Genomic DNA, 27,042 nt, shown 5'->3' on the forward strand with positions numbered 1-27,042 from the left:
TGGAGAAGATTTCGCCACATCCGGTACTGCCTGTGGCGCCTGCGCTCTGTGCCGGGGAGGCTAGTGACGTCCAGGGGAGTCCAAGATGGCGGTGCTGGGCTGATTCTGCTACCGGTGAGGGGCCCGGGGCCGGCGGGGCGGGGTCCAGAGGGTGGGTGCGGGGGAGGCTCGGGGCCGCGGAGCTTCGGCCGCTTCCACATCTCTGCTCTCTGTCTTCTGCAGGTGACGGAAGCGTCGCCTTCGCCTGCCTGACGTGCCTCGGGAGAGCCTGTGCCGCTCCTCGCCGCCGCGGCCATGTCCGGGCCCGGCAACAAACGCGCCGCCGGCGATGGGGGCTCGGGGCCCCCAGAGAAGAAGCTGAGTCGCGAGGAGAAGACCACAACCACGCTTATAGAGCCCATTCGTCTTGGGGGCATCTCTTCCACGGTTCGTGGGCTCCCGTTTCAGGCCTCACAGCTTGCCAGAACTCCCATCTCTGTTCTCCGTCCACGTCGTCCAGAACCTTACTCCCAGTTCCCCAGGTTTAGCAAGATCCACTTTTCAGAACACTCTGTTGAAAGAAACCGAGGACACGACGTCTGCCTTCCCTTTACAGATAGGAAAACAGGTTCCCAGAGGGCGTGTGACTTGTCAAAGACTTCAGAGTTAGGAAGAGGCAGAAGCAGAACGTGACCCTCCTCACAACCGAGACGCTTTCTCTGTGGGTGTCTGAGCCTCTTTAAATCCTGTTAGCAGTTACTCTGGGGATACTCCCCTCTCCCACCCATTCCATTTTGCTTTTCTTTGTCTCTTGCTGTGATTGGGTTCTTGGTCCCTGCTTGACCATCTCCTCGGCCCCTTTGTTTCCTTGGTAGGAGGAGATGGACTTGAAGGTTTTGCAGTTCAAGAATAAGAAACTGGCAGAGCGGTTGGAACAGAGACAGGCTTGTGAAGATGAACTCCGAGAACGAATTGAGAAGTTGGAGAAGCGGCAGGCCACAGATGATGCCACACTCCTCATTGTCAATCGCTACTGGGCCCAGGTGGATGCCCTTCTACTTTCCAAGACCTGGCCTTGATCCAGCTGCCAATCCTCAGACTCCTCTGCTAGGAAAGGAGTATCATGCTGGGAAGCACCTGAGGGATTCATAACATTTTTGGTGCTTTCTCCCTTCAGCTGGATGAAACTGTGGAAGCCCTTCTCCGACACCATGAGAACCAGGGGGACCTGTCTTCAGGGACAGAGGCGCCTGGGACCCAGGAGGGGCCAACACGTGATGAGACCCCTCTCACAGAGCCAGGGACATCGGAGCTGAGGGGTAGGGCCAGAGCCCTGGGATCTGGGAAGCTTAATTAAGTTCTGGGGAAGGTCCTGGAGAGGAGGGGACTTTGACATTAGGCTACTGAGTTCTCTGCCTACACACACACACACACACACACACACACACACACACACACAAATTGATTTCATATCTGGGCAGCAAAGGGCAGTGGGTAAGAACACACGTTTTGGAATCTGAGTGACATGGTTAAGAGTGCAATTCATGTTTTGATACTCAGTTCAAAAAAGTATTAAACGTTGACTGTGTAGTTGACGTTGTTGTAGCTTTGGAGGAGACAAACAAAATAAAAAAGAAATACTTACCGCCCCAACCATTAGGGAGAAAGTGATTATAAACCAAAAGAAAAAAGTATAGGGGTCTCTGAATGGGAATTAGTGTGTGTGCACATAGTTTAGCTTGGGAAGGCAGAGAAGACCTTCCCTGAGGAAGTGATTTGGTAGCTCTCTGGCTTTGAGGAAATTACCTCACTGAACTGTAGTTATTTCACTTTTAAGACGGGGATAACATAGTATTACAGGTGTTGGTTATGTTGACTCAGTGAGCCATAGAGAGTTGAAGGAGGCGATCTGAAACTTGGTACAGAGTGGTGGTAACTGTTACCATTATCCTCATGAGGGTCTGTCCGTCCCTCCCAGAGCCCCTGCCAATGCAGCTGCGGCCACCTCTCAGTGAGCCAGCCTTGGCTTTTGTGGTGGCCCTGGGTGCGAGCAGTAGTGAGGAGGTGGAGCTGCAGCTGCAGGGCCGCATGGAATTCTCCAAGGCAGCTGTGTCCCGTGTCGTGGAGGCCTCCGACCGCCTACAGCGCCAGGTGGAGGAACTCTGTCAGCGAGTATACAGCCGAGGTTAGTTCTTTGTGCCCCCACCCCAGAGGTGTCCAACTCCATTTGCATCTTTATGGTATCCCCTCCTCAGTGCTTCTGGCCCAGAGGCAGCCACAGTTCCGCAAGGAATAAATCAGCCATGTTTTCAGGGGAAGGGTTAGGCTTGATGGTGGCTCTCGCTTTGATTCCTGGAGCTGAGCTCTAGAGAGATGGGTGGGAGGAGTTGTTGGTGCTGGGGGAGCCTCCCCCTTGTGGCTGGAGACCTCTTGGGAGCATTGTGCACAAATCTTGGCGGCAGTTGCTGATCCATGAGGCATAGCAGCAAGTGCCCAGGCTTTGCAGGCAGACTGACTTCTCCCAGCCTTAGTTCTGTCAGTCCAGCCTGGGCGTTCTGAGCAGATGGCTCTCCTCTCTGAGCTGGTTTCCTCCTTTGTGCAGTGGGGACAAAGACTCCTGGCTTTGTCATGAGAAAATGGCAAGACAGCTGGTGGATCACACTGGGCACATAGCAGACTCCAGAATGAGTTAGTACTTTGACCCATTGCCCTGGACTTGGCTCTTACCCGAGCCCTGCCTTCCCAGGGGACAGTGAGCCCCCCAGTGAGGCGGCTCGGGCACGCACCCGGGAGCTGGGCCGTGAGAACCGACGACTACAGGACTTGGCCACCCAGCTACAGGAGAAGCACCACCGCATCTCGTTGGAGGTGGGAGTTGGGCTTTTAGGGTGGGATTAGAACCAGGGCAGGGTTTGGATTAGATGGGCACCCGAGGATCTCAGGGAGCCGGGTCTCTTATCTAAGCACCTATCCCCTTCCTTGTCCCCAGTACTCTGAGCTCCAGGATAAAGTGACATCTGCAGAGACCAAAGTGCTGGAGATGGAGACGACAGTAGAAGACCTGCAGTGGGACATTGAGAAGTTGCGGAAGCGTGAGCAAAAGCTCAATAAGCACCTAGCGGAGGCCTTGGAGCAGGTAGGGTCAGACACTGGGTCAGATGGAGCCAGAGCAGGGTACTTGGGGCCCTCGCTTCTCTCCTCCACACCCGTCTGTTCCTCTGTCTTCTCTCCACAGCTCAACTCTGGCTACTATGTATCTGGGAGCTCCTCAGGCTTTCATGGGGGCCAGATCACACTCAGCATGCAGAAGGTGAGCAGCAGCATTCTTCCTAGTCCCTCCCACAACCTTTTCTCTACCCTACCCGTGAACGTCCCCTCAGAATTAAGGACAGACGTCCAACTGTGGTCTCGGAGGTCTTTCCCCGTTGCTCACAGTGCTCTTTATTTCATTCTTTCATATGTGTATTCAGTAAATAATTGCTGAACACTAAGTGCCAGGTACTGTATAGGAAGCAGGCATTTTGGAGAACGAAACAGGAATTAAACCTTTCAGGGAGCTTAAGTTCTAGTTTGGGTAACTGACAATTAGGTAAGGTCGTACATTAGCTGGTTAAAAGTACCACTTAGAAAAGAGATGTTGGGGTATGTTGGAGTCAACTGGCATTCTCAGTTGTGTAGCTGAGAAAGGGCCTTGCTGCCGCTGTCTCATTCCTTGTCCTGCTTTTGCTCTCTCAATTCTTGGTCGTTGCACACTTTTTTGGTGCTGCAGGGTCACTGGGCCCTGTCTCCCCTTGCTCAGCTTGCTCTTCAGGTCTTCCAGGAAGGCTTCCCTGAGCCCCTGTCAGTTACAAGCCTTGCTTCCCAGCACTGATCAGACAGTACTGAGTTTTCTCCTACTTGCCGGGGAGCCCTTAGGAAAGTGCCTGGGTCCGGCTTGTCCCTGGGCCTTCAGAATACATCACTGCTCTGCAGAGGGGAGCTTGGGTAGGGCATATGGTGGGGCTATGAGGGAAGCATGCATCCTGGCCTGGCCCTTCCCACTCCACAGTTTGAGATGCTGAATGCGGAGTTGGAGGAAAACCAGGAATTGGCCAATAGCCGCATGGCAGAGCTGGAGAAGCTGCAGGCCGAACTTCAGGGGGCTGTGCGGACCAATGAGCGCCTCAAGGTGAGCTGTGTTTGGGGCTGGGAAGGTACTGAGCCTACACGGTAGGAGCTGGCTCTGAAACCTTTTGCTGATTGCCATTGGACATCCCTACCCCTAGGTAGCCCTGCGGAGCCTTCCTGAGGAGGTGGTACGGGAGACAGGGGAATACCGAATGCTGCAGGCGCAGTTCTCACTGCTCTACAATGAGTCTCTGCAAGTGAAGACCCAGCTGGACGAGGCCCGTGGGCTGCTGCTGGCCACCAAGAATTCCCACCTGAGGCACATTGAGCACATGGAGGTATGCCCTTGGAACAGGGGCCGGGGACAGGGGTAAAGACCAGACCCTTAGGGTCAGGTTGTTCCTGGGTCAAGGGTGTCAGAGGCCCTATGTGCCTGCCAGAGGTCCCTTGGGAGTAAATTCTTCCTGAGCTGCTGAGGCCTGAGGTAGGGGGGGCTTGCCGGTAGCTAAGGGGTTGTGTGGGTCCTTAATGCCTCAACCCACAGAGTGATGAGCTGGGGCTGCAGAAGAAGCTGCGCACAGAGGTTATCCAGCTGGAGGATACGCTGGCCCAGGTACGCAAGGAGTACGAGATGCTGCGCATCGAGTTTGAACAGAACCTGGCGGCCAACGAGCAGGCGGGTATGTGGTGAGGACAGGGTTGAGGTGGGGCCTTATCTGGGATTGCTGGCCCCTGGTGTGGCCAGATGCTTATCCAGATGTAGGAGGTTAAGTCCTTTCTTCTCTCAGAGCCTCGTCTCTCTGTGGAAAATGGGGACCACACCACCTGGCTCAAAGGCGCAGTGAGGCTTACAGCCAGATGAGGTGGCTCGTGGAGCAGACTCAGCCAGAACGGGAGCTCTCACCCTCATCCATGCTTCTCTGGCCTTATGGTGCCTCTCTGAGATACTAATTCATTTTTCACAGATTTATTGAACATTTTCTATGATCCAGGCTCAGTTCTAGGCTTTGGGATGATACCAGTGAACAAAACACGACTAATCCTTGTTGTGGAGCAGTGTTATAGTGAGGGAAGACAGACAACAAAGGAGGAAAAAATTAACGTGTGTATTAGGTTGTGACAAATATACCAAGAAAAATAAAGCAGGGAGGGAAGACAGGAAGTATTATGAGAAATGCCAGGGAAATGTAACTAAGAAGATGATATTTGTTTAAAAAGTTAAAAGAAGTGGACTAACTTACTTTTGTGAATTTACAGTTAGTTATGTGTTCCTTCGAGAGGAAATTTGGAAATATGTTAAAAATCTGTATTAGCAGAAATAACACACATAGGCAGTGTCAAGTTATGTTCAGGTGAATTCTCTTCGTTTATTTGATGAGATCACACACTCTACATAAGGCTTCAGTTGTTATCTTCTTTGTAATGAGAGTGATGGCTCTGGTACTGCCTCTTCCCCCGCTGAGGGGCTGGGCCCCTAACCCAGGGACCAGTCCAGCCTTGGTTTCCTGTCCTCTTCCAGGGCCCATCAACCGGGAGATGCGCCACCTGATCAGCAGCCTCCAAAACCACAACCACCAGCTAAAGGGGGACGCTCAGCGATACAAGCGGAAGCTGCGGGAAGTGCAGGCTGAGATTGCCAAGGTGAGGAGGGGGCTGCCTGGGGAGAGCTGCGGCTAGACCCCAGTGAGCACGTCTCACCTCAGCCCTGTTCTGTCTCTGCTTTGCAGCTCCGGGCCCAGGCCAGTGGCTCTACCCACTCCATCCCCACCCTGGGCCACCCAGAGGATTCTGGCCTGAGTGCCCCAGCTGCAGGGAAAGAAGAGGGTGGGCCAGGCCCTGTTGGTGCCCCTGACGCCAGAAAGGAGATGGCTTCAATGCCTGGCGCTGCCGTTACTACCTCCTTGGTGAAGAAGGAAGACCTGGTCCCTTCTGAGGAAGAGGCCCAGGCCCTGACCCCCGGGGCCCAGGGCCCCTCCTCCCGGGGCCGAGAACCTGAGGCCAAACCCAAGCGGGAGCTTCGGGAGCGGGAAGGGCCTGGGCTGGGACCCCCATCTGTAGCCTCAGCTCTCTCAAGGACTGATCGGGAGAAAGTCAAGGTGGAGGAGGCCAAGAGGAAGGAGTCAGAGCTCCTCAAAGGTCTACGAGCAGAGCTCAAGTGAGGCCCTGTTCCTTTCTCCTTCCCACCCCTGCCGAGTGGCCTCCAACCCTACTCACCAAGCCTTCCTCCCGTGCCTCCCCCAGGAAGGCCCAGGAAAGTCAGAAGGAGATGAAACTGCTGCTGGACATGTATAAGTCTGCACCCAAGGAGCAGCGGGATAAGGTGCAGCTCATGGCAGCGGAACGCAAGGCAAAGGCTGAGGTGAGGGCAGGTAGGGCCTATGGGGTGTGCAGAGAGGCTGCCCAGGGGGGTTGTAACCAGAGCAGAGCCCTAGGTCAGCAGGAAGCAGTGACAAGAGAGCTCCCTCCTTCTGGTGGTTATAGGTCGATGAGCTACGGAGCCGTATCCGGGAATTAGAGGAGAGGGATCGGAGGGAGAGCAAGAAGATCGCGGATGAGGATGCCCTGCGGCGCATTCGTCAGGCAGAGGAGCAGATAGAACACCTGCAACGCAAGTTGGGTGCCACCAAGCAGGTGCAACCCCGTTCTGGTCCCCTTGCTTCTGAAAGTTGAAATTCCCTTAACCTCCTGTTCTAGCACATGGCCTGGGTCCATTCTGTGGTTCTTTGCTCAGCCACGTTTTCCTGTGGTTTCCCCACTGTCGTCCATCTACTACATTCCGTCTTGTCCCTGCCCACTTGCTGCAGGAGGAGGAGGCTCTGCTCTCAGAGATGGATGTGACAGGCCAGGCTTTTGAGGACATGCAGGAGCAGAATGGGCGGCTGCTACAGCAGTTGCGGGAAAAGGACGATGCCAACTTTAAGCTCATGTCAGAGCGGATCAAGGCCAACCAGATTCATAAGCTACTGCGGGAGGAGAAGGATGAGCTGGGCGAGCAGGTTCTTGGCCTCAAGTCCCAGGTATGGCTGCCCTGGGCTTGTTAGGGTGGAGCTGGTGAGGCAGGGGGCTCCCTAGCACTGAGTCCCCACCCCTGTCCTCAGGTGGATGCCCAGCTGCTGACCGTGCAGAAGCTGGAGGAAAAAGAGCGGGCCTTGCAGGGCAGCCTCGGGGGTGTGGAGAAGGAGCTGACACTGCGCAGCCAGGCCCTGGAGCTCAACAAGAGGAAGGTGAGGCCAGACCTATGGGAGGGGACAGTAACCTGGGATGCTGGCTCACAGCCTCACTTTGTGACTCTGCCTAGAGAACTTGAAGCAGATGACCTGGGCCAAAGTCTGGCTCTGCTTCATCTCACAGCCCAGCTCATGTCTCAGACACTTACTGTGTTCCAGACTGTGTGCTGGAGGACTTTCCATGCTTGGTCACATTTCAGTCTGAAAATAATCCTACAGCAGTTTTCATTGTTACCTTTCATAAGTGAGAAGACTGAGGCTCAGGGAGGTAGTTGACTTGCTCAAGAGTGGAACTGGAATTTGGGCCCGGGTCTCCTTGGCTCCACAGCCCCACGTCCTGACCACTGCATTGGTTAGCTGTGAAATGGGCATGGTGGTCTCTGTCATGTAGTTGTATTAAACCTAAGAAATGTTTAGCTTGTGGTAGTTGTTCTTCTTCTGAGGGTAACAGAGTTAGGAATGACCTGTGGCACCCTCTTGGTGACGTCACTCCTCTAGCTTATGGTAAAGGCTTAAGATTAACATTGACTTTCATCTTTTTTCCCCTCCTGGACTTTTTTTCTTCTCCATTTGGCTTATTCATTTAAGCAGGATTAGTCATACCCTTGCTACATACCAGGACCTGCGCTGAGTGCTGGGGAGATCACGGGAACAAGAACGCCCTGCTGGAAGTGGGAACTTCCAGTTTTGAGGGGCAGATAGCAAGCCAATAATCCCACAGATAAAGTAACATTATTACAGATCATAGCATGTCTTTTTTGGCGGGGGAGGGCCACGCGGCACAGCTTGCGGGCCATGGCAGTGAAAGCCTGGAATCCTAACTACTAGGCCACCAGGGAACTCACAGTATGTCTTATGAAGGAAATAGAGGTGGATGAAAGAAAAATAGAACAGCCTGTCTCAGGAGGTGACATTTGAGCTGAGGCCTCGGGGTTGCAGGAAAAAAATACGTGTGTTGAGGGAGTTAAGGGGAGCAGAGAGAGGAGCCCGGTGAAGCCTCAAAGACAGGAGAGAGCGTTATGCAGGTGAGGAACTGAGAGTGTTGGGAATGAGTTAGACTAGTAGGAGGTGAGGGTTCAGAGGTCGGGAGCCAGAACCAGTTCCAGTTAAGATACTGGACTTATCCCGAGAGCAGGAATCACTGGATGGTTGACACAAGCATCTGCGGGCCATGGCTCCACATGCCTGACTCCCCAGGCTCAGGCAAACGGTGCCCCTCCTCCCCGTTCCACCCACCTCAGGCTGTGGAAGCAGCTCAGCTGGCCGAGGACCTGAAGGTGCAGCTGGAGCACGTGCAGACACGGCTGCGAGAGATCCAGCCTTGCCTGGCAGAGAGCCGGGCTGCCCGTGAGAAAGAGAGCTTCAACCTCAAGAGGGCTCAGGTGTGTGGCGGGCAGGGGGTGGGGGCGGGGTGGGGGCAGGAGGTTCAGATTGAGGACCCTTGCACTCAGCCTAGCCCCTCTCCTGCCCCAGGAGGACATCTCACGGCTGCGGCGCAAGCTGGAGAAGCAGAGGAAGGTGGAGGTTTACGCAGATGCCGATGAAATCCTCCAGGAGGAGATCAAGGAGTACAAGGTGGGGCCTTGGGGCTGGGTTGTGCTCCAGGAATCTTAGATGACCTAGGAATCTTAGATGGGGGGTTGGTGAGAGCTCTGGTGGGTAGTCTGGGGAACCCAGAAATAAGGTAGGATGGCAAAACCTGGGCAGAACCCGTTGTGGAGAATCAGATAACTATCAAGTATGGTACACATACTATGTGCCAGGCAGAGTGCCTGGCTAGGTGTGAGAGGGCTAGGCACTAGACCTGGTCTCAGATCTCTTGAAAGTGACAGTCTGTTGGAGGAGGCAGCCCAGGAATTCTCCCATCTGAGTGATGAGCGGTGTGATGGCAGAGGCCAGAGGGGCTGTGGGAAGTCAGGGGAGCCCCTTTAACAGCCCTGACGGTCAGCAGGCTTCCTGGAAGGAATATCATCCAAAGGAAAACCGAAGAGTGAGTCAGGGTTGGCCGTGATGAATGGGGATGAAAGGGTTCCAGCAGAGGGAAAGGCAGAGGTGGAGGCCCTTGGTTGAGAGAGGCGTGCTGGAGGACAGAGCTGGACAGTCGTAGTTGGAGGACAGAACATGGGTTTTGTGGTGAGTGACAAGCCTGGTGGGGGTTGGGCAGTGTTAGATCCTGAAGGGTTTGTAAACCAGGTTGAGCTGCTTGGCGTATCCTGTAGTCAGTGTGGAGAGAGCGACATCTCAAGGATGTTGAGGATGAGGTGCCTGTGGGACTTCCTGGGAGGCTGTCTGGGAAGGCACTCAAAGCAAAAGGGCTGGTCTGGAGGACAGGAGTTTGTGGGGGATTGTCAGCAGAGGCAAAGGTAGAAGACACATATAACTGTGGTCACCCAGGGAGGGTCTGTGGCATGGCACGGAACAGGGGTCACTCCCCCTGAGGAGCCTGGAAACTTAAATGATGGACAGAGGAAGAGAAGCCTGTAGCTTAGGAGGAAGGAGAGCGATCTAGAGGGAATTGATTGGGGAAGAGTTTCAAGGAGGCAGGGGTGAGCTCAGAACTGCCAAGAAGGCAAATGAAGCAAGTGTTGAGAGATGCCTCTTGGATTTGGCAGTCTTGGCGGGAGTTCTTGGGCAGAGGTGGAGGTGGAGGTCGGATCACCTGGACCCTCACCTACTGGAGTGAGGAAAGGGTGGAGAGTGAGTCAGTAAATAGACAACCTGTTGGAGCAGTTTGGCCTTGAAGGGGCAGAGGCAGCTCGAGGCAGCCATGAGGGAGCAGGGAAGGGTTTTTGGAGAAGCAGCAGACTTTGCAGCCTGTCACATGCTGATGGGTAGGGTTCTGAGAGCTAGGGAAGAGGTGATGCTTGTGGGGAGTTGCTGAGGTGGCGGCTGGGCTAGGATTTCAGGCAGGGCAGAGGATGAATGTTGGGAATGCTGAGTTGAGGGAATTTCCTGTCTGGAGTTGGAAGTGAGACCTGGTGGCAGGTGGGAAGTTTCAAGATAGGAGAGTAGATTTGTAAAACCTCCTTAGAGAGAAATGAATCCCGGGACCCACAGCAGGATCTCTGGGCAGCACTAGGGATGGGCCCAGTTGAGGGTTGAGAACAGCAGATTTCTAGTGGCACTGCCATGCCCAGCTGTGACTTACCAGGTGCAGGTGGAGAGAAGGTCGACAGTCGGCTTAAGCCAAGATTGGGGTTTTGCCAGAGAAGGCCAGAGGGGCAAGAGATGAAGCCCCAGGGCAGAGGAGCTCAGGTTGGAGCCTGTGGGTCATTGACCTTTAGAGGGGACATGTGACCACTGGCCATCACCACCCAGGTTAGAGTCTAGACTGTGCTACTTTCTAGTTTTGAAACCTGGGCTTTTGAGCCTCAGTTTCCTCATCTGGAGAGTGCTTATCCCTACCTCCTAGGGCTATGGTGAGAGTTAGGTGCAGTCTGCTCTGTGGTGGCCTTAGTCTGGACCACCTCTTGCTATCAGCTTGGGATCCGGGCCCTGTCAGGATTGTTCCTGATCTGATGCCTTTGCCCTGCCCAGGCGCGGTTGACCTGCCCCTGCTGTAACACCCGCAAGAAGGATGCAGTCCTCACCAAGTGCTTCCACGTTTTCTGCTTCGAGTGTGTACGGGGCCGCTATGAGGCCCGCCAGAGGAAGTGCCCCAAGTGCAACGCAGCCTTTGGTGCCCATGACTTCCACCGTGTCTACATCAGCTGAACCCATAACTCAGGGGACTTTGGAACACCCATGGACCCTGGGGGCTGTGCCTCCAGTCCCTCCCCACCCCACACCCAGTGGCCCCCACCCTCCATTCCGGACCCTGTGGGCCCAGCCCCTCCCCATGTAGTTGGTTTTGGGGGCCCCAGTGCATGCTAGTGGGAGTGGGATTAACCAAGCTCAGTTTCACCTTTTCCCCAAGGTCAGAACTACAGCCTAGGGGGCACTTGCCCTGCACGAAAGGTCTGCTGTGAGAGGCCTGAGGGGCCCAGAGCACTCAACGGAACTTCCTGGAACCTGGCCCTAAACCTTCTCCAACTGACTCCACGGGCCCATCCCAGCCCTAAAGGGGAAATTCCCCAGGCTGTGACTTCCCACGCAAGTGGAAGTTCACTACCTGCTTACACACCCACAAGTAAGGAGCAGGGGTGGGTCAGATCTCAGCTCCTTGCTCTGAGACTGGGCTCTGGGGCCCAGGGAGTTTCTTTACCCTCTGCTCCCCATACCTGGGCAGACCTTCCCTCCTGTGGAGTTCCTTGGGCTCTTTGGTCTGGTCTTATACTAAGAGCACCTCCTTGGTTGGGGCACTGTCTTCTTCTGGGAAGCTCTCTAAGGTTGCTGCAGTCACCTTGCACTCATCTTGGGAGTGCTGAACTAAGATCATCAGTTTCTATTCTAATCAGACCCCTCCCAATCTCTACTTCACTCCCAGGCCCCACTTAAACCCACCTGATGCTTCCCAGGGCTCCGCTGGGTCCCCAGCCCTGACCCTGCTTTCATCCTGGTGGCCTTAACTTTAGTGGAGGCCGAACTTCCAGGGGGAAAGGGACAGACGTAGCCTGCTGGGCCAACTTCCAATCATTCCAGGTAGAAGAGCTTCATCTAACACCCTGTGACTGAGCCTATACCCACAATGCTTCCTGTGCTGCCTGCCCAAGCAAACACTATGGGCTGTGAAGGCAGTATGCAGGGGCCTGGAAGGTGGAGCTGCTGAGAGGTGCAAGGCTCCACTGGGACCCACAGCCCCTGTTCTAGAGATGTCTTGTATAGGCTGTTAATTGTTTTGAATAAACGTCCAACCCTCAGCCTATAGTCCGAGTAGCCAGGCTTCCTGACCTAAATGTGGTTCTGGATTTTGGCTGTTACACTTGTTCCCGGCGCTGCCCTGGCTGGCATGTGAACCTGGGGGTCCTGCACAGATGAGACCCCACTCCCGCCCACTCCCAACACCTGGTTATACTGTCGTCCGTCATCCCAGACTGGGCCCGTGGGAGGGGCGCGTCTGCAGGGAGAAAGCGTCTTGGTGAGCACTCTGTCGCCAGCCGGCCCCTCCTGTTCCCATGGGGAAAGGCTGACACACCCTGGATCTCTGCAGCTCTGCCGGCCCGGTCCGGTCCGGTCCGGTCCGTGCGGGCTCGCTACAGCCCGCGCAGTCATTGGCGGCAGGGATGCTGGGAGCCCCGAAGTGCATCCTGGGAAATGTAGTTCCGTATTGGCACCTGTAGGCAAGATTCTCGGAGGGGAGAGCCGGGTTCCCGGTTGTGCTGGCCAGAGGCGGGCCTGGACCCAGTCTGTGGGCCGTCTCTCCCCAGTGGCTTCACCCGCCCTTCCCCGTCGGACGGACAGCCAGGACGCCTCAGCGGGTGACTTATTTCATTGTGACCTGCACTGGCCACTGGCCTTGTTCTCGGGAACCGTGTGTCCAGCGGCGCCTGTGGGTTCAGTGTGCTGTCGGGTCCGCGGCCGGAGCCTTCACCGAGGCTGCACTGGGGCTTGCGCTTGGGCCGGTGTTGACCGGGCTTGGTGCCGGAGCTGGAGCTGGAACTGGAGCCATGGCGACGGGAGCGGCAGCCGACGTGTCAGCAGTCAACGTCCTTGCGCGACGCTGCGGCTTTATCAGAGGTCGCACCTTCGCTGGGGCTCGCGGCCTTGTCCGCCTTCGGGCTGCACCTGGCGCCCAAGGTTTCGGCGGGGCCGCAGCGGTTGGACCAGGTCGGACCGGGAGACGGAGACGCGGGCTACGGTGACTTCCGGCGCAGGGCTGGCGGCAGAGGATGCGCTCCCCGAGGCGCGAGCCGTGGCGGGAGATGGCATCGGGCCGTCGAGGAAGTGTCCGTGGCCCCTGGCAGTGGTGGCCAGGGTGGGAAAAAACGCAGCATGTTGCATCATAGAGATGCCGCCTGGCTCTGAGAGGAGCGCTGCGCCCTGGAGCGGGTCGGAGTCAGCCAATCTTCTGTGAGCACTACCCTCTTTCCCGGGAGTCATCTCCACGTGGGCTCCTTAATAAATGCAAGTGACTGCAACACCTCCCCAAATATCTCTCCTGGGCTAGTCTCCATATCCAGAAGGGCTAAAATCTCTGAGTCCCCATGCTTAATAAAGTCGGCACCAAACCACTTTCTCAAGCTCCAGACCAAGGGAGTGGAATAAAAATCCCAGAATTTGTGGGAGGAGCAAGCACTGATGCTGCAGGAAGAACAGAGTAAACTCACCGTAAACGTTGGTTTGCAATGAGCCTGCCCGGTGCTGGGAGGATCTGCCTTAGGGGCTGGTCAGGCCCTTCCACTCAGGATGTTTGATCCCTTACAACCCCCAGTAACCTCAGTGGCTGTGTGATACCCTGGGCCCTTGAGATGGGCAAGCCAAAGCTCCTCCTGAATCTTGACCTTGGCTGGCCTCTGGGGGTAAGCAGATGTTTGGCCTCAGTGGCAAAGTTACGTGTTTTAGCCAGAATTAAGGCTACTGTCCGTGATTGGCCACAGGGTCCAGGGGAGCATTTGACATTAACCACTCTCTTTAAAACTTCCCTTGGGCCCTGTGGTGCTACACTCTCCTGCTTTTCCTCATACTTTTTATCTTCTCATGGTCCTCCTCCTCTACCTATAAGCTAGACCCTCTCCTTTCTACTCTACTGCTCTCCCTGGGTGTGTTTATCCAGGACCATGGCTACAGCTAGGCTGCTAAGGCCCAACTCCTCCAACCCAGTTGTCTTTCCTAAGCTCCAGACCTGGTAAATCACCATCATTCGTGGCCAGGGTTGGGGGAGGGGGATAAGATCATGTCACTCTCCTTAACACCCAGCCCCCCACACCGCCCGCCAATGGTGCCCTTATTCCCAAGTTACTCAAACAGGATGCTCTACACTCCAGGCTCTGCTCTCTCCCTTTTCTCAATTCCCACTCCACTATGCTCTAAGCCTACACCTAACTGTTACGCACCCTCTATCCCCCACCACACCCCTGGCTTCTACACTTACTATTTCCTGTTCCTGCAGCCCTCAACCTTCAGGTCACTTCCTCTGCCAGTTTCCTGACCTTCTGCTGTGGCAGGTACCACGTCTGGATCCACAGCCCCTTCTGCTAAGTATGAAGCAGTGTGCTCCAGTGTCTGTTCTTCCCCTGTAGTCCCCTCACTTTGCTGAGGATCCTCCTGTGCTGAGGCACCTCAGTGTCCCCAGGGAATATAGAATAGCCTTCGTTACTCGCTTCTACATGAAATGCAATTCCCTCCTCTCTTTCCCCCTTCCCCACCACCCCCTCCCCTTGCTTTCCAGATGGAAAAGGGGAAGGAGAGACAATTGAGTCTGCCTTGGGAGTCTGGGTCAGAGAAGCACAGGGAAGGTGGGGAGACAGCTTCCTGGCTGGGGCAGGGCCCCCCGGCAGACTGGGGCAGAGGCAGGCAACGGGTCAGAGCAAGTATTGACCTCAAGCAGCCACTCAGGGGCCATAGCCAGGTCTAGGCTCAGGAGATAGCGCTGAGGCAAGCCTGCAAGGCAGATTCAGCGGAGCAACCCCTGCCTGGCCCAGATAGTGTGGAGCCCAGGCCAGGCCCAGGCAGGCCCAGCGGTGGGGGAGGAGAGGCTTGGTTGGGTGCAGAGCTTGCTCCTGGCCATTCTGGTTTCCCTCACCACCTTGCAGTAGATCTTAGGCAAATGGCTGCCTCCTGTTAGCCTCAGCCTCTCCACACATTGGGGGCTCATGGGCTACATCCTGAGAGTGAGATGACGAGCCAGGTCTCCACCCACCTCTCCCCGGGGTCTAGGAGGCTCTGGTCCAGAGGAAGGGCTGGGCCAGGTCCAGGACCCAGGCGAACCACGGGAGGTGGCTGCCGGCTTCTGGAACTAGAATCTTAGGCACTTTGCCTTGTGGCCATCTGGGGAGGGTGCGGGTGTTGGGGCCCGAGAGGCCTCCCTGGGGCAGCACAGCTGGACCCGAGTCAGCCAGTCCCAGAGTCACCAGGCTGCCATCCAGAAGTCGGCATGTCGTGCTGCTTGGCTCTGCCACCTTCTCAACACATTTCTCCCCCTGTCTCCCAAGGGGGCAGATTTTAAAACTCCATAAACCCTCAGGCTCCCACCAGCAAGCTCTGGATGGGGGTTTTAGGCCTCTGGGAAGAGGGTTGCAAGGGCGGCCTGGGGTTGGGCTGAGCTTTTGAGGTTACACATGGAAGCTGCCCTGGGAGAGGACGAACTCTCTCAGCCGGCTCTAGGCTTGAAAGAGAAGACAGAAAACACCTGGGAAATCTTATTCCCTTTATTCTCTTCAACTAATCAACATGACCACCAGTGACACAACACTGTTATTGACACACAACACTCAAAAGTGGGGCCTCTCTTCACTCCAGGGGGACAAGTCAGGTGAGTGGGGCTTCCCTCACGGGGGCAAAGGAGTCGGGGCTGCTCACCTGAGGGGCGGGTGCCATGGAACCCACCTCTTGGTTGTGATGGTTTCGAGTTGCCCCACCATTCAGGATTCATGCCCATGCTCCCTTGTGACCTCCATATCCATAGCAGTTTCAAGTTTCAGCCTAAGCTCAGATCAGTTTCTACTCTCCCCTCTGCTTTCACCAATGACGCTGTGACCCTGTGTCGCGCTCCTCCACGAGGGCACTTCTTAAGAGTCAGGCTTGCGTGGAGTTGAACGAGAGGGTTTGGCTACACTCTGCCTTCCAGACCCAGTTCTGGTGGGAAAGTGCCACGACCCCTGGGCCTCGGCCTGAGCTGGTCAGAGGGACTCTGGACACTGCCACCTCCCCCAGCCTGTTCCCTGCTTAGTTCCTCCCAAGATGTAGCTTGCTCTGGGAGACAAGTACCCAGCTAAAAGAGTTTGGGGAGGTGGGCAACAGAGAACAGGTCACACCCCAAAGGTCTCTGACTCTGCCCCCTTTCTTGCTATGAAACCCCAGACCCCAACTAATAGTGTCCACATCATCCATTCAGTACCGGAGCCAAGACCCCTGGCCCTCACCCTACAACATGCGAGCATCCTACTACGTATGCTACACCCTAGTCCTCAATTGGCCTTCAGTCGGCCTTTGACCACACTGACCATCTTCCCCTGGACTGACCCTGGAGCCCCAAGGGCTCTCCAGGACCCTTCTGGAGACAGATTCCTCAGACCTGTTTCTGAGAGGATCTGCTTCTAGCTTTACAAGGGGTTTGTCTCTACAACTGAAGTTTCTTTCTTGCTGCCATCTTACAGGGAAAAAAAACCTGCTTGGAGAATCGTCTCCTCTTCCTCAGTCTCAGAGGGACACCGTCTTGGTCCATGCTGTCAGTAGAGGCAGGCAGGCTTCTTCTCCCCTCTCGGTGGTGCTCTCTGACCTGGCACATGGGTGGGGTGGGGCTTTATGCAGGTGTTAACAAGGGTCTCCCCGTAGTCATCCAAGGCCTGCCTTTTCCTTCTCCCCAGCAGGCCTCCCTTTTTCCTCCTACAGCGTTCTAGATTTCGATCTTTGAATTTGAGGGTCATCCCTTTGGGAACAGGATAGACGAAGGGTGAAGGACTTTCACCTTTTGAACTTTTAGGTAGTGGAATCAGAGGCCTCTTCCACAGGTTTGTAGGAAGCTGGGTCACCCTCTCCAGGGACGTGACTCCTCACCTGGCATCTCAGTCCTCTTACTTCAGGACCACAGTGCGTTACTGGGGCCAGCTTGGGGTCAGTGGGCACTTCCTTTGAACCCAGCACTGGACGGAGTCCTCTCCTTCTTTAAGGGTATCCAGGGTCAGGGGATGGGGTTCTCGTTACGGATGTTTCAAGAGTTTTCTCTCTTCAACCATTTTAGAAGAAAACCGTCTGTTTCCCCTGCCACACACTCGCAGTCATGTGAGCGGGTTTGGCTGGGTTAATGAAAGTATATCACTGTGTGTGGTGTGTGAGGACTGGGGACAAGCCTGGCCAGGGGGTGTGTTTCTCATCCTTCCATTTCCCTCTGAAGGTTTCTGGCTAAGGAGGAGAGGAGCCAAGTGGGTGGAATCTGTCCCTTTGCAAGCCCACAGTCGGGCTGGGTTGTTAACAACCTCAGAGGGCTCCAGGTACCAGGGTGAGGTGGCCAGGTGGTCGGGTCTCCATATACTCTTCAGAGACCCACGGTCCAGTCTGTGGGGTGTTTGGACACCCATCACAGTGTGCAGGCTGGCTTGTCCTGCCAGCAGCCTTGCTAACAGCTCAGATGAAAGAGTGAGGTTTAAAATCAGGTTGCTGGCTAATGAAAGCTCTCTATTCTGTCAACTTGCTGTCCCTCGTTGCCACAGAGAGCCCACACATAGCTCTCTTGACTTGGAGAAGCCTGGGGAGGATTTAACCACACACAGGCCTTGAGTCTCTGAAGAGCTTTATTCTTTGGAGGTCGACTAGCAGCGGTTCTCCCTCTCCGACTGAGGACAGAATTTGAGGAAACGGGCTGCCACTGCAGCAGGACTGGTGGCAGTTAGATTTCAGGAGAAGCCTCCTGACAGTGAGACCTGAGAACGTGGCAGGAGGGACCCTCCATCCCTGGAGGCCTCTGAGAGAAGACGTCCCCAGCTGGGCTGGGGAGAGGGGAGTCCTGCCTGCTTTGGGGGTGGGGGGAACCCTGATGGCCTGAGCTGGGATCTGCTTGTACTTGCAGTTTAACAAGCTCCTGGAGACAGGGAAGACTGGGCAGCCTGGAGTTTGTTGGGTTCCATCGGAACAGTTTCTCCACCTTGGTCTGCTTTCCTCAAAGCACTCTAACAAACCCCCTACTCTTCCTCCCTAATTCTTCTGGTCTCCTTATACTTAAAGCTTTTATGCACCCCAAACTTCAGCCTTTAAAAAGGCTGGATATTTTTTTCTTCCCCATTTTTGGGTTCTTTCTGATTAGGAATTCCATGGGCCTCTTCCTTTCACACACACAATCATCTAAGACTGCCCTCGTACCCCAAGCAGCCCCCAGTGTCCTGAGCTACACCTTCTCTTCCTAGTTCCTGGGTCATTTCTCCTCTGTGGATCTGAGGGCTCCTCATCACTTATTTTTCTCCTCTGTTTTCTTCCTTTTCTGGTTCCACCCCATTCCCGCGCTCCTCCCCAGACGAGCAGTTTCCTCAGTGTAATTGTCCACGGCTCTGGGAGAGAGGTTCCCTCCCATACTCCAAGGGGAGAGAATGCTGTGGATCAAGTTCATGGGAGGTTCTTCTACACCTTCTAAGGGTCACTCCTCCCAAGTCAACGCCACTGTCATATTCCCTGCACTTCCTTGACCCTATAGTTTCACAAGGATTTCAATACAGTTTTATAGGGTTGTCTAGAGACATATTGGGACCTCTTCCTACAATTAATAGGGCTTTTATCCACTATGGTTTATAGGGTTTTTCTGCTACAGACTTAAAGGGCTTTTTTTTCCTACGTATTTATAGGGTTTCTAACCCAACAGTTTTTCTCTACTGCCTTATAAGTGGTTCCCACCAACAATTTTAAAGGGTTTCTCATCACTGATGTAAAAGCACTATTTTTACCCACCATTCTTTATCCTCTGCCTCTCTACAATCTGATAGAGTTTTCCTCCTTTCCCCACATAATTTTTGGGGAGATCCAGTGTTCCTCTCAGGAGAGAGAGGCCCCTGGTCTCCAGACCCATTTCACAGGGTGACCCCTGGGTGGCAGCTCCTATGGAGGAGGAGGGCTGCGACTTCTGTGAAGCCGTCTCCACACTCGGGGCACAAATAGGGCTTTTCTTCCAAAAGGGTTTTGGGGCTTCCGCCTTCCCCATGGCTGCTGCTCTCTGCGGGGACGGGGGCTTCCTCCTCACTTTCCTGGCTTGTGGACAGGGTGCCTGGCTCTGGGAGGGGGTCCTCAGGTTTGGGGGACTTTTCTTGGCTATGGGTCTCCTGGTGCCGGATGAGGGCTAGGCGATCGAGGAAGGAGGCCCCACAATCTGAGCAGCTGTAGGGTCTGGCCCCCAGCGGGCTCCTGAGGTGCTCCAGGAGGACCGAAGAGCTCTTCCCCAGCTCCGGACTCTTCTGGGGTTTCCCGCCGGCGTGGACTTTCTGGTGCAGCAGCAGCTCGGAGCTGAGGCCAAAGCTTTTTTTGCATTCGGGGCATTTAAAGGGCTTTCCGCTTAGGAAGGGACTGGGCCCTGCCCCTTCCCCTAGGCCAATCCTATAATCAGGAAAGAGAAAGGGCTTTTCGTTGCCGTGGGTGAGCTGATGCTGGAGGAGCACAGCGCGATCCAGAAAGCTTTCTCCACAGTGGGAACAGATGTAGGACTTGGAGGACAGCAGGCCCAGCCTTTGGCTGAAGCTCTCCTGCCCATCAGGCGTTTTAAAGGGCTGTCCTGGGGGGCCAGCTCCGCCCTCCGCAGCACCTGGGTAGGAATTTCCTCCAAAAGGGAGCCTGGGGGGTCGAAGCTGAGGCGGCTTGGGGGCGGGGTGTGCAGGGAGGCCATCTGAATTTTTGTAGGGGTTTTCTCCAATATGGATCCTCTGATGCTGCATGAAAATGCCCTCGTCGTTGAACCCCTTTCCGCAGACGAGACACTTGTGTGGCTTGGCTCCGGGGGGTGGGCTCAGCAGGGCAGGGTCCCCGCGCCCCAGGAGGCTGTCGCCCTGAGCCCTTCGGGCGGGGGTCTTGCCCCTTTCATGGATCACCCGATGCTGCTCCAGCTCGTGCGCCTCCAGGAAGGCCTTCCCGCAGTCGGAGCACACGAAGAGGTTCTCGTCCATGTGGGTGCGCACGTGCGTAATGAGGTTCGAGCTCTGGCTGAAGCTCTTGCCGCACTCGGGGCACTTGTAGGGCTTCTCGCCCGTGTGCGTGCGCCGGTGCTGGATGAGGTGGGAGCTGCGGATGAAGCTCTTGCCGCAGTCGGAGCACTTGTAGGGCTTCTCGCCGGTGTGGATGCGCTGGTGGCGGATGAGGGTGGAGCTCATGATGAAGCTCTTGCCGCAGTCGGCACAGATGTAGGGCCGCTCGCCGCGGTGGATGCGCTGGTGATTGATGAGGTTGGAGCTGACGCTGAAGCTCTTGCCGCACTCGGGGCACTTGTAGGGCCGCTCGCCCGTGTGCGTGCGCTGGTGCCGCAGCAGCGTGGCGCTCAGCGTGAAGGTCTTGCCGCACACCGGGCACTTGAACGGGTCCTCACGCAGGTGAGTCCGCTGGTGCTTGATGAGGGTGGAGCTGTGGCCGAAGCTCTTGCCGCACTCCAGGCACTCGTAGGGCTTCTCTCCGGTGTGCGTGCGCTGGTGCTGGGTCAGCTCCGAGCTCTGGATGAAGCTCTTGCCGCACTCGGTGCAGCGGTACGGCTTCTCGCCGGCGTGGATCTTCTGGTGCTTGAGGAGGTTGTGGTTCTGGCCGAAGCGCTTGCCGCACTCGGGGCACTTGTAGGGCTTCTCGCCCGTGTGGGTGGCCTGGTGCTGGATGAGGTCCGAGCTGCGGTAGAAAGCCCGCCGGCACTCGCCGCACTTGTACGGCTTCTCGCCCGTGTGAGAGCGCTGGTGCTTGATGAGGTTGGTGCTCTGGGTGAAGGCTTTCTCGCACTCGGTGCACTTGTAGGGCTTCTCACCCGTGTGCGTGCGCTGGTGCTGCACCAGGTTGGAGCTCCAGCTGAAGCACTTGCCGCAGTCGGGGCACTTGTAGGGCTTCTCGCCCGTGTGCGTGCGCTGGTGCTGCACCAGGTGTGAGCTCTGCGTGAAGCTCTTGCCGCACTCGGAGCAGGTGTTGGGCCGCTCGCCTGTGTGGATGCGCTGGTGCCGCAGCAGCTTGGACCACTGGCTGAAGCTCTTGCCGCACTCGTTGCAGATGTAGGGCTTCTCGGCCCCGGGAGGGCGGCCTTGCACCAGCTCCCGCAGGCTGGGCTCGTTGGCCGGGACCACCGGGGGGCTGTTCCAGGTGGTCAGAGTCCCCCACTGCCAACTGGCCTCACAGGCCTTGGTCCAGTCAGACGGAGTCGGGACTACCTCGGGGGTGGGGGGGTCCAGAGGGGTCTGGTGGTCTGAGGGGTTGGAGTGACCCAGCGGGGCCGGGGGGTCCTGGGGGACTGAGGGATCCTGGGAGGGTGTCTCCAGGGGCATCTCTGGTGGGTCCTTGAATTCTGGACTCTGAGTTGGATCTCCCAAGATGACCTCCTCCCCAGAACTTTCCTGCTGAGGGCTCTCCTCTTCGTTCCCACTGTCGGCACCTACAGAGAGAAAGGGAGTCTCCAGCCCCCATTTCCTTTCAGAACACGGGCCGAGCGTCACTTCCCTCCCCTGGGTTTCCCCCAGAGTCTGCACCCCTCCCTGAACTGGGGCCACTGTCTTGTCAGGACCGCAGTCCCTTCTTGTGTCCCTCACCTCGATGAGCATCGTCGGGGCTCAGCTCAGGACCCTGCAGATCAGGGCCCCACAGCGCTGCCTCGGGCTCCATCCCAGAACTCAGGACTGCCCAGTGCTCCAGGGACCCTGGGGAGGGGAGGGGAGAGAGCACACCATGGGAGCTGACCTCCCGCCTTCCTTTACTCCCCCAGCCCCACTTCCCCACCTGCCCACCCTCCAGCCCCTATTTCTCCTGATCTGAACTGCAGTCTCCTACCTCCCCATTTTTCTGGGCATCAGTTCTCACCGCGCCCACCCCCCCTCCCCCCTCCCCCCTCCCCCCCCCCGCCCCCGCAGGCCAGATTCCTGCTCCAGATCTTCAGATCACAACTAAGCAAGTAGGTGAATTTAAGAGTGTAATTAAAAGCTCATCAGTCATAACCCTTTGAACCCAGACTGGGGGCTGGGGAGGTATTATCTGACACCCACAGGGGAAGCAGGCTCTCACCCTACCCCTCTGATGCCCAGAGGCTGGGAAACCTGTTATTTTGCTAATCAGAGGAAGTTCATTAAAGACTCTAATTTTCCTCCTTAATGGGGCTGCTAATTGGGACCAATAAACTTTCCTTATGAGCCCCATAGACAATCAAGACTGCCTGGAACACTTAAAGAGTTAAAAAAAGAAAGTAACCACCCTGATTTCCCTGAGGGGACAGGGCCCTCCAAAAGACTGGGGCACTTTCCCGTTATCCAAGCACAGAAAGAAGGTCGAAGCTCGGGCCAGAGGTAGGGAGAGGGGGCAGTTTAAAGCCATCGGGGGCTTCTGCAGGAACTACCTTGAGAGGGAATTGGAAAGGAAAAGAGAGACGGGATGAGTGTGTGGAGACCACCTGGCAGCTGACAGCTAGCTGACACAGTGCCTGCTGTGCTGTCCTCATTGTCTCACCCGATCCTCCCCACAGTCCTGTGAGGAGACCCAGGAATCAGGTTGTCCATTTTCCAGATGAGGAAATCAATGCCCAGGGAGATTTCTCCAAGGTCACAGGCTGGGAGGTGGCAGAGCTAAGACCAGATATGCTAGGCTCTGTGTCTGGCTTGTCGCAGCCTCTAAGAGAGGGACATGACCTTGAAAGTCATGTGAAACTCATAAACGTGGGCAGCTGGGGAAAGAAGCTCAGACAGAGCCTGCTGGCCATGGGAACGGGATGGAGAAATCCCTGGGATCAAGAGGTTTCCCTGGCTGTAAAAGGAGGGGTTGGATCCTGACAATCTGTAGCTGTGAACTCGAAACAGAGTACTGCCCCACTGAAGCCTTCCACTACCACTCCCATCCTGGTACCCCTTCTTCTAATCCATCTTTTGTTACTGCTGTATCCCATCCCTAACACGTAATAAGTGCTCAGTAAATTTTGAATGAACTGAAAGATGAATGAATGAGATGCCCCTTGCTCCTAGAAAACCTGTTTGGTCCAATGCCTTTAAAGGGGATGGCAGCAGAGGAGCAGGAGTTCAGAGTAAAACATAGGCAGCTGTCACTTCAGAGACAGTGATATGATTCCATGACGAGGGAACAGGGCCACAGGAGCTAAGTGCTAGGAGGAGAACTCCCCACAAAGTTTAGACCCTTAAGAGAGACCCTGGGGAGGGCCTGGGCTTTGAGTGGCCATGTGGGATGACCACTGTGTGTATGAGGGCGGTGGTGCAAGGACTTGTGAGAAGGCAGCAGCGTGGTGACCAAAGTGAAGCAGGAGCTAGCTGAAGCCTGCCAAACAGCAGTAGGAGAGACAGGACTTAGATGTTAGGAAGTAAATGAATTTCTTCATCTCCGCAGCTCCTTAGGCTATGAGAATCCCCCACCCCCATCTGTAAGTGTCTTTGGGAAGGTGGAAGCAGGGACTTCTGCCAAGCTGGGGGCTGCCTGACTATGTTGAAGAGGCCTGCTGTGTTTGCTGAGGACAGGTAAGAATTTATGTACCATGATCGTCTCTCGAGAAATTCAAACTCAGCGGTCCAGGGTAGAAGGGAAGGGGTTAATGACAAGGCCGACATGGAGTATGAAAGTGGGGAGACCGAGGGAGGCAAGAAGTGCTTGGGCCTGCAGCGGCCTCGACCTCAGGCCAGCCCCACTGCGGAGGGAGGGAGGGAAGGAGAGGAGGAGGCTGCCTCAGAGAGAGGTGTGGAGAGCGGCCCAGGGTGACCCTGACATGGAGGCAGCCGCGGGAATACAGCCACCCTGGCCCCGGCCCCCCGACGCCCACACCAGCCCGGACCCTGGACTTCTGCTCCAGCCGGTCCCCAAGACCCTCCTTCCGGCTCCCAACCCCGAGCCTGGCATCCTCCCCTCCCCCGCCCGGGGCACCCAGGATTCCCGGCTCTCCCGCGGCGCCCCGGCCCCCGGCCCGCCAGGCCGAATTCCCTCTTCCCAGAATGCTCACGCCCTCCCCTCCCCCACAGCCAGACCCTCGCGCTCTTCCCAGAATCCTCGGCCCTCACGGCCCCTTCCCGGCCCCCACCCCTAACCCGGGCGGCCCGGGGGCGGGGGAGGGGGCTCAGTCCCGCGCCCGGCCCCTGCCTCTCGCGCCCCATTGTTCCCCGGCGGCCGTCCCGGGCCCTCCGGGCCAACCCCCCGGGAACCCAGGCGCCCCCAACTCACGGCTCTGGGGTCTGGGAAAGGCCGGAAGGCAGAATCCAGCCCCAGGGGACTTAACCCCTTGAATGCCCTGCCTCGGGGGGCGGGCTAGATGCCGAGGACTCTGGGGTCCTTCTCAAGGGGTGATCCCAGGCTGAGGACCCGGGGACCAGTTCAGGGTGACTGGGACGGAGCAGGAAGTGACCCCAGCTTCCCGGGCCCCTCTAGCCTGGAGTCAGAGCATCAGCTCTATGGGATTTAACCCTTTGCCTCCCACAGCCTGGGAGAAAAAGAGGACGGGGAAGCAGGGAGGTGGCTGAGACGACGTCCCTCTCTCCGTCTCCAGTGGAAGCCAGTTCTCGGGGGAACCCAGATACCAGTGAGGGGCTCCGGATTTCTGGCCACCCTCCATTTCACAGGGGCTCCGCCTGCCGCTCCCAGAAAGCCGTATCTCAGATTTGTTGGCTGCTGGTCTCCGGGGCCTGCCTTTGTTGGGACTCAGACCCAGGCATGGGTCCTGGATGCCTGGATTGTGGGGTGGGAGCCAGGGCTAGCAGGACAGACCTGGAGACGGAACATCCTACAGACCAAAAATGGCTTAGGTGAAATAAGAAGTCACAGCAACAAGCATGTGGGCTGAGGGGACCAGCGCAGCCAGGAGAGATTTGTGGCAGCCTGTGTCCCTAGCCCCAGCCTCACTGGGCCGTGTGTGCTGGCCCCTCTTCCCCAGTTAGCTCCCTTCAGAGGAGGAAACTGAGGCCCCGTGGTGGCAGGAGGGAGGAGGGCAAGAACGTTTCCCAGTAGCTCCAGTGGCACCCAGCTCAGAGCAAGAGAGAAACCCTGGTGGCCTCAAGTCCAGGTTTTCTAGGCCCCCAATTTGTATAGCCTTTTTCTCTTTTCCTCCTCACCACAATCAATGATTATCCCCATTTTACAGGAGAGGAAACTAAGGTGTGAGAAGTGAGGGAACGTGCTTAAGACCATGCCATTATTTCAGTTTAACACATTGGTATATGGAAGCCTATTATTTCTGGGCACTGTGGGGAACATAACGGCAGGGAGACCTCAGAGCTGAACAAAAATTGGGCTCTCTACCCTCAAGAACTCAAGGGGTTTGATTGTGTGTGTTTGTGTGTGTGTGTGTGATAAACACAAAGGAATTACAAATCACATTCACAGAGAGAATGTGAAAAGGGCTGTCTGTCCAGAGATGTGAGGGAGTGAGGGGAGGAACAAACTGTCAGAAATTACTAAGGGCACGCAACTCCTCTGGGCCTACATCTGCGGTTTAGAGAGTGTGACCAGCCGAAGAGGCCCTGCTGGCCCTGCCTCTGCTCCTTATCAGAGCTGTCTCCTTCCACCTTCCCTAGCAGGCATATCTCCATCTTATCCTTGGCTTCTGTCACCTTTGACACCTCAGTCTCGCCTCAGGGCCTTTGCTCCTCCTGGTCCCCCTTCCCCTGCTCTGTTTCTCGAAGCATGTATCACCTCTGGCACTGCCTTCCCCTCCCGCACACACAGGGGTTAAGATCAGCTCCATCAGGGCAGGGGCCTGGCCTCTTGCAATCACTGCTGTCTCCACTGCACCTAGAACAGTAACTGGCAGGTAGTAGGTGCTCAGTGCGTGGAATGAAGTCATCCTCCTGCCTCTTCCATCTGTTTCTGTATTAATCCCTAGGCTGGACAGATGGGGCAGAGTTGGGCAGAGCCTCCACTGCACAATCACGTTCGTTCCCAGACATCCCCACTCTCCCCTTTGCTCTGAGGGACAGGTGAGAAGGAGGCCAACTTGGGGTCAGAGAGGCTTGTGGGCAGATCCGGCCCTCAGGGCTCTCTTCTGCCCTCCCAGGGCTGCAAAAGCCTGACCTGGCCCTGGGGCAGTAAGTCAACAGGAAAGCTGTACCCTGGAGGCTCCCTCACAGAAGAGTTGAATTTGGCCTACAAGGTTTTGGGGTTTTTTTTAAACTGAATTAATTGCCACATTTAAAAATTGGTACATTTCATATAAAAATTCAAATTTTGGAAAATCCAAAGAGGTGGCAACATCACCCAAATTTTCACATGGCAACAACTGGCTGGGCGGTAGCTTCCTTCTTTAGAGAGGCACTGGCTTTCCAGTTTGTCACAGTACTTGTCACTCCTCTTGTGTTCCCCAACCGTGAGGCTAAAAGGTGGTTTCAGTGTATTAATCATCTTTCACTGTTGATGCTCCAGCACCCACTTAACTGTAGCTATTGATTCTGTACTCCTTGGTCTGTGTCTACCAGGTTCAGAGTAATAAATAGGAGGATGATGTCTGCTGACGTAGTTCCTTTGATTATTCACTACGTGCTGGGCACTGTTCCAAGGGTTTACGTGTAGTAACTCCATGAACCTTCAAAACAGCTCATGAAACCAATATAATTATTATCTGAGGATAGAGTAAGTCACTTGTACACAGCTTACTAGTGACAGAGATGGATTCAAACCCAGGCATGCTGACTTCAGAACCATCAGGGCTCAGGTTGGCTGCGTGTGTATGTGTGTCTGTGTGTGTGTCTGTGTCTGTGTGTGTATGTGTTTCTGGGACCACAGGGTAAGCCTCTCAGCCCCGCCATTCTCTCCTCATCTTGCTCCAGAAGCTGGAGAGAGGAATCGGGAAGGGCAGGGCACTCCGGGTGGGCCAAGCCATTTTCCAGAAAGTTTCCTGTCCTGCTTCTAGGGAGGCAAAGGGCGCTCTGACTATAGACGACAGTGCGCTGTCCTGTTGCCTATAGTCAGCTGGCACAGTGGCCATGAAGGAGACCCTCCTGGCAGGGGGATTCCTGGAAGGATGAGGATTGGATTGACTCCCCGCCTTTCATGGACAACCCACCGCCAT

General features: G+C 55.8%; 2 protein-coding genes across 7 annotated transcripts; one reads left to right on the forward strand and one right to left on the reverse strand.

The window, feature by feature from the left end:
* Positions 1-4: 4 nt before the first annotated feature.
* On the forward strand, positions 5-12,128 carry RNF40 (ring finger protein 40). Its single transcript, XM_068523897.1, has 20 exons — positions 5-114; positions 223-426; positions 855-1,022; positions 1,157-1,298; positions 1,958-2,164; positions 2,726-2,847; positions 2,969-3,115; positions 3,215-3,289; positions 4,028-4,147; positions 4,245-4,424; positions 4,631-4,766; positions 5,606-5,727; positions 5,814-6,241; positions 6,328-6,445; positions 6,568-6,717; positions 6,891-7,103; positions 7,185-7,310; positions 8,555-8,695; positions 8,787-8,888; positions 10,851-12,128. Exons 2-20 carry the CDS (start codon positions 295-297, stop codon positions 11,025-11,027), a joined length of 3,006 nt encoding a protein of 1,001 aa, XP_068379998.1. The 5' UTR covers positions 5-114; positions 223-294; the 3' UTR covers positions 11,028-12,128.
* A 3,417-nt stretch (positions 12,129-15,545) lies between these two features.
* ZNF629 (zinc finger protein 629) lies at positions 15,546-24,393 on the reverse strand. Of its 6 annotated transcripts, none has more exons than XM_068523900.1 (4): positions 24,207-24,393; positions 22,248-22,385; positions 21,593-21,700; positions 15,546-21,438 (listed from the first exon to the last, which is right to left on the reverse strand). In XM_068523900.1, exons 3-4 carry the CDS (start codon positions 21,663-21,665, stop codon positions 18,905-18,907), a joined length of 2,607 nt encoding a protein of 868 aa, XP_068380001.1. In that variant the 5' UTR covers positions 21,666-21,700; positions 22,248-22,385; positions 24,207-24,393; the 3' UTR covers positions 15,546-18,904. The 6 variants fall into 6 exon arrangements, with proteins under 6 accessions (XP_068380001.1, XP_068380000.1, XP_068379999.1 ...); XM_068523899.1 differs by having other exon boundaries at positions 22,248-22,389; XM_068523898.1 differs by lacking the exon at positions 22,248-22,385.
* Positions 24,394-27,042: the final 2,649 nt, after the last annotated feature.

This window comes from Eschrichtius robustus, chromosome 16 (genome assembly GCF_028021215.1).
Source record: "Eschrichtius robustus isolate mEscRob2 chromosome 16, mEscRob2.pri, whole genome shotgun sequence".
Classification (NCBI taxonomy): domain Eukaryota; kingdom Metazoa; phylum Chordata; class Mammalia; order Artiodactyla; family Eschrichtiidae; genus Eschrichtius; species Eschrichtius robustus.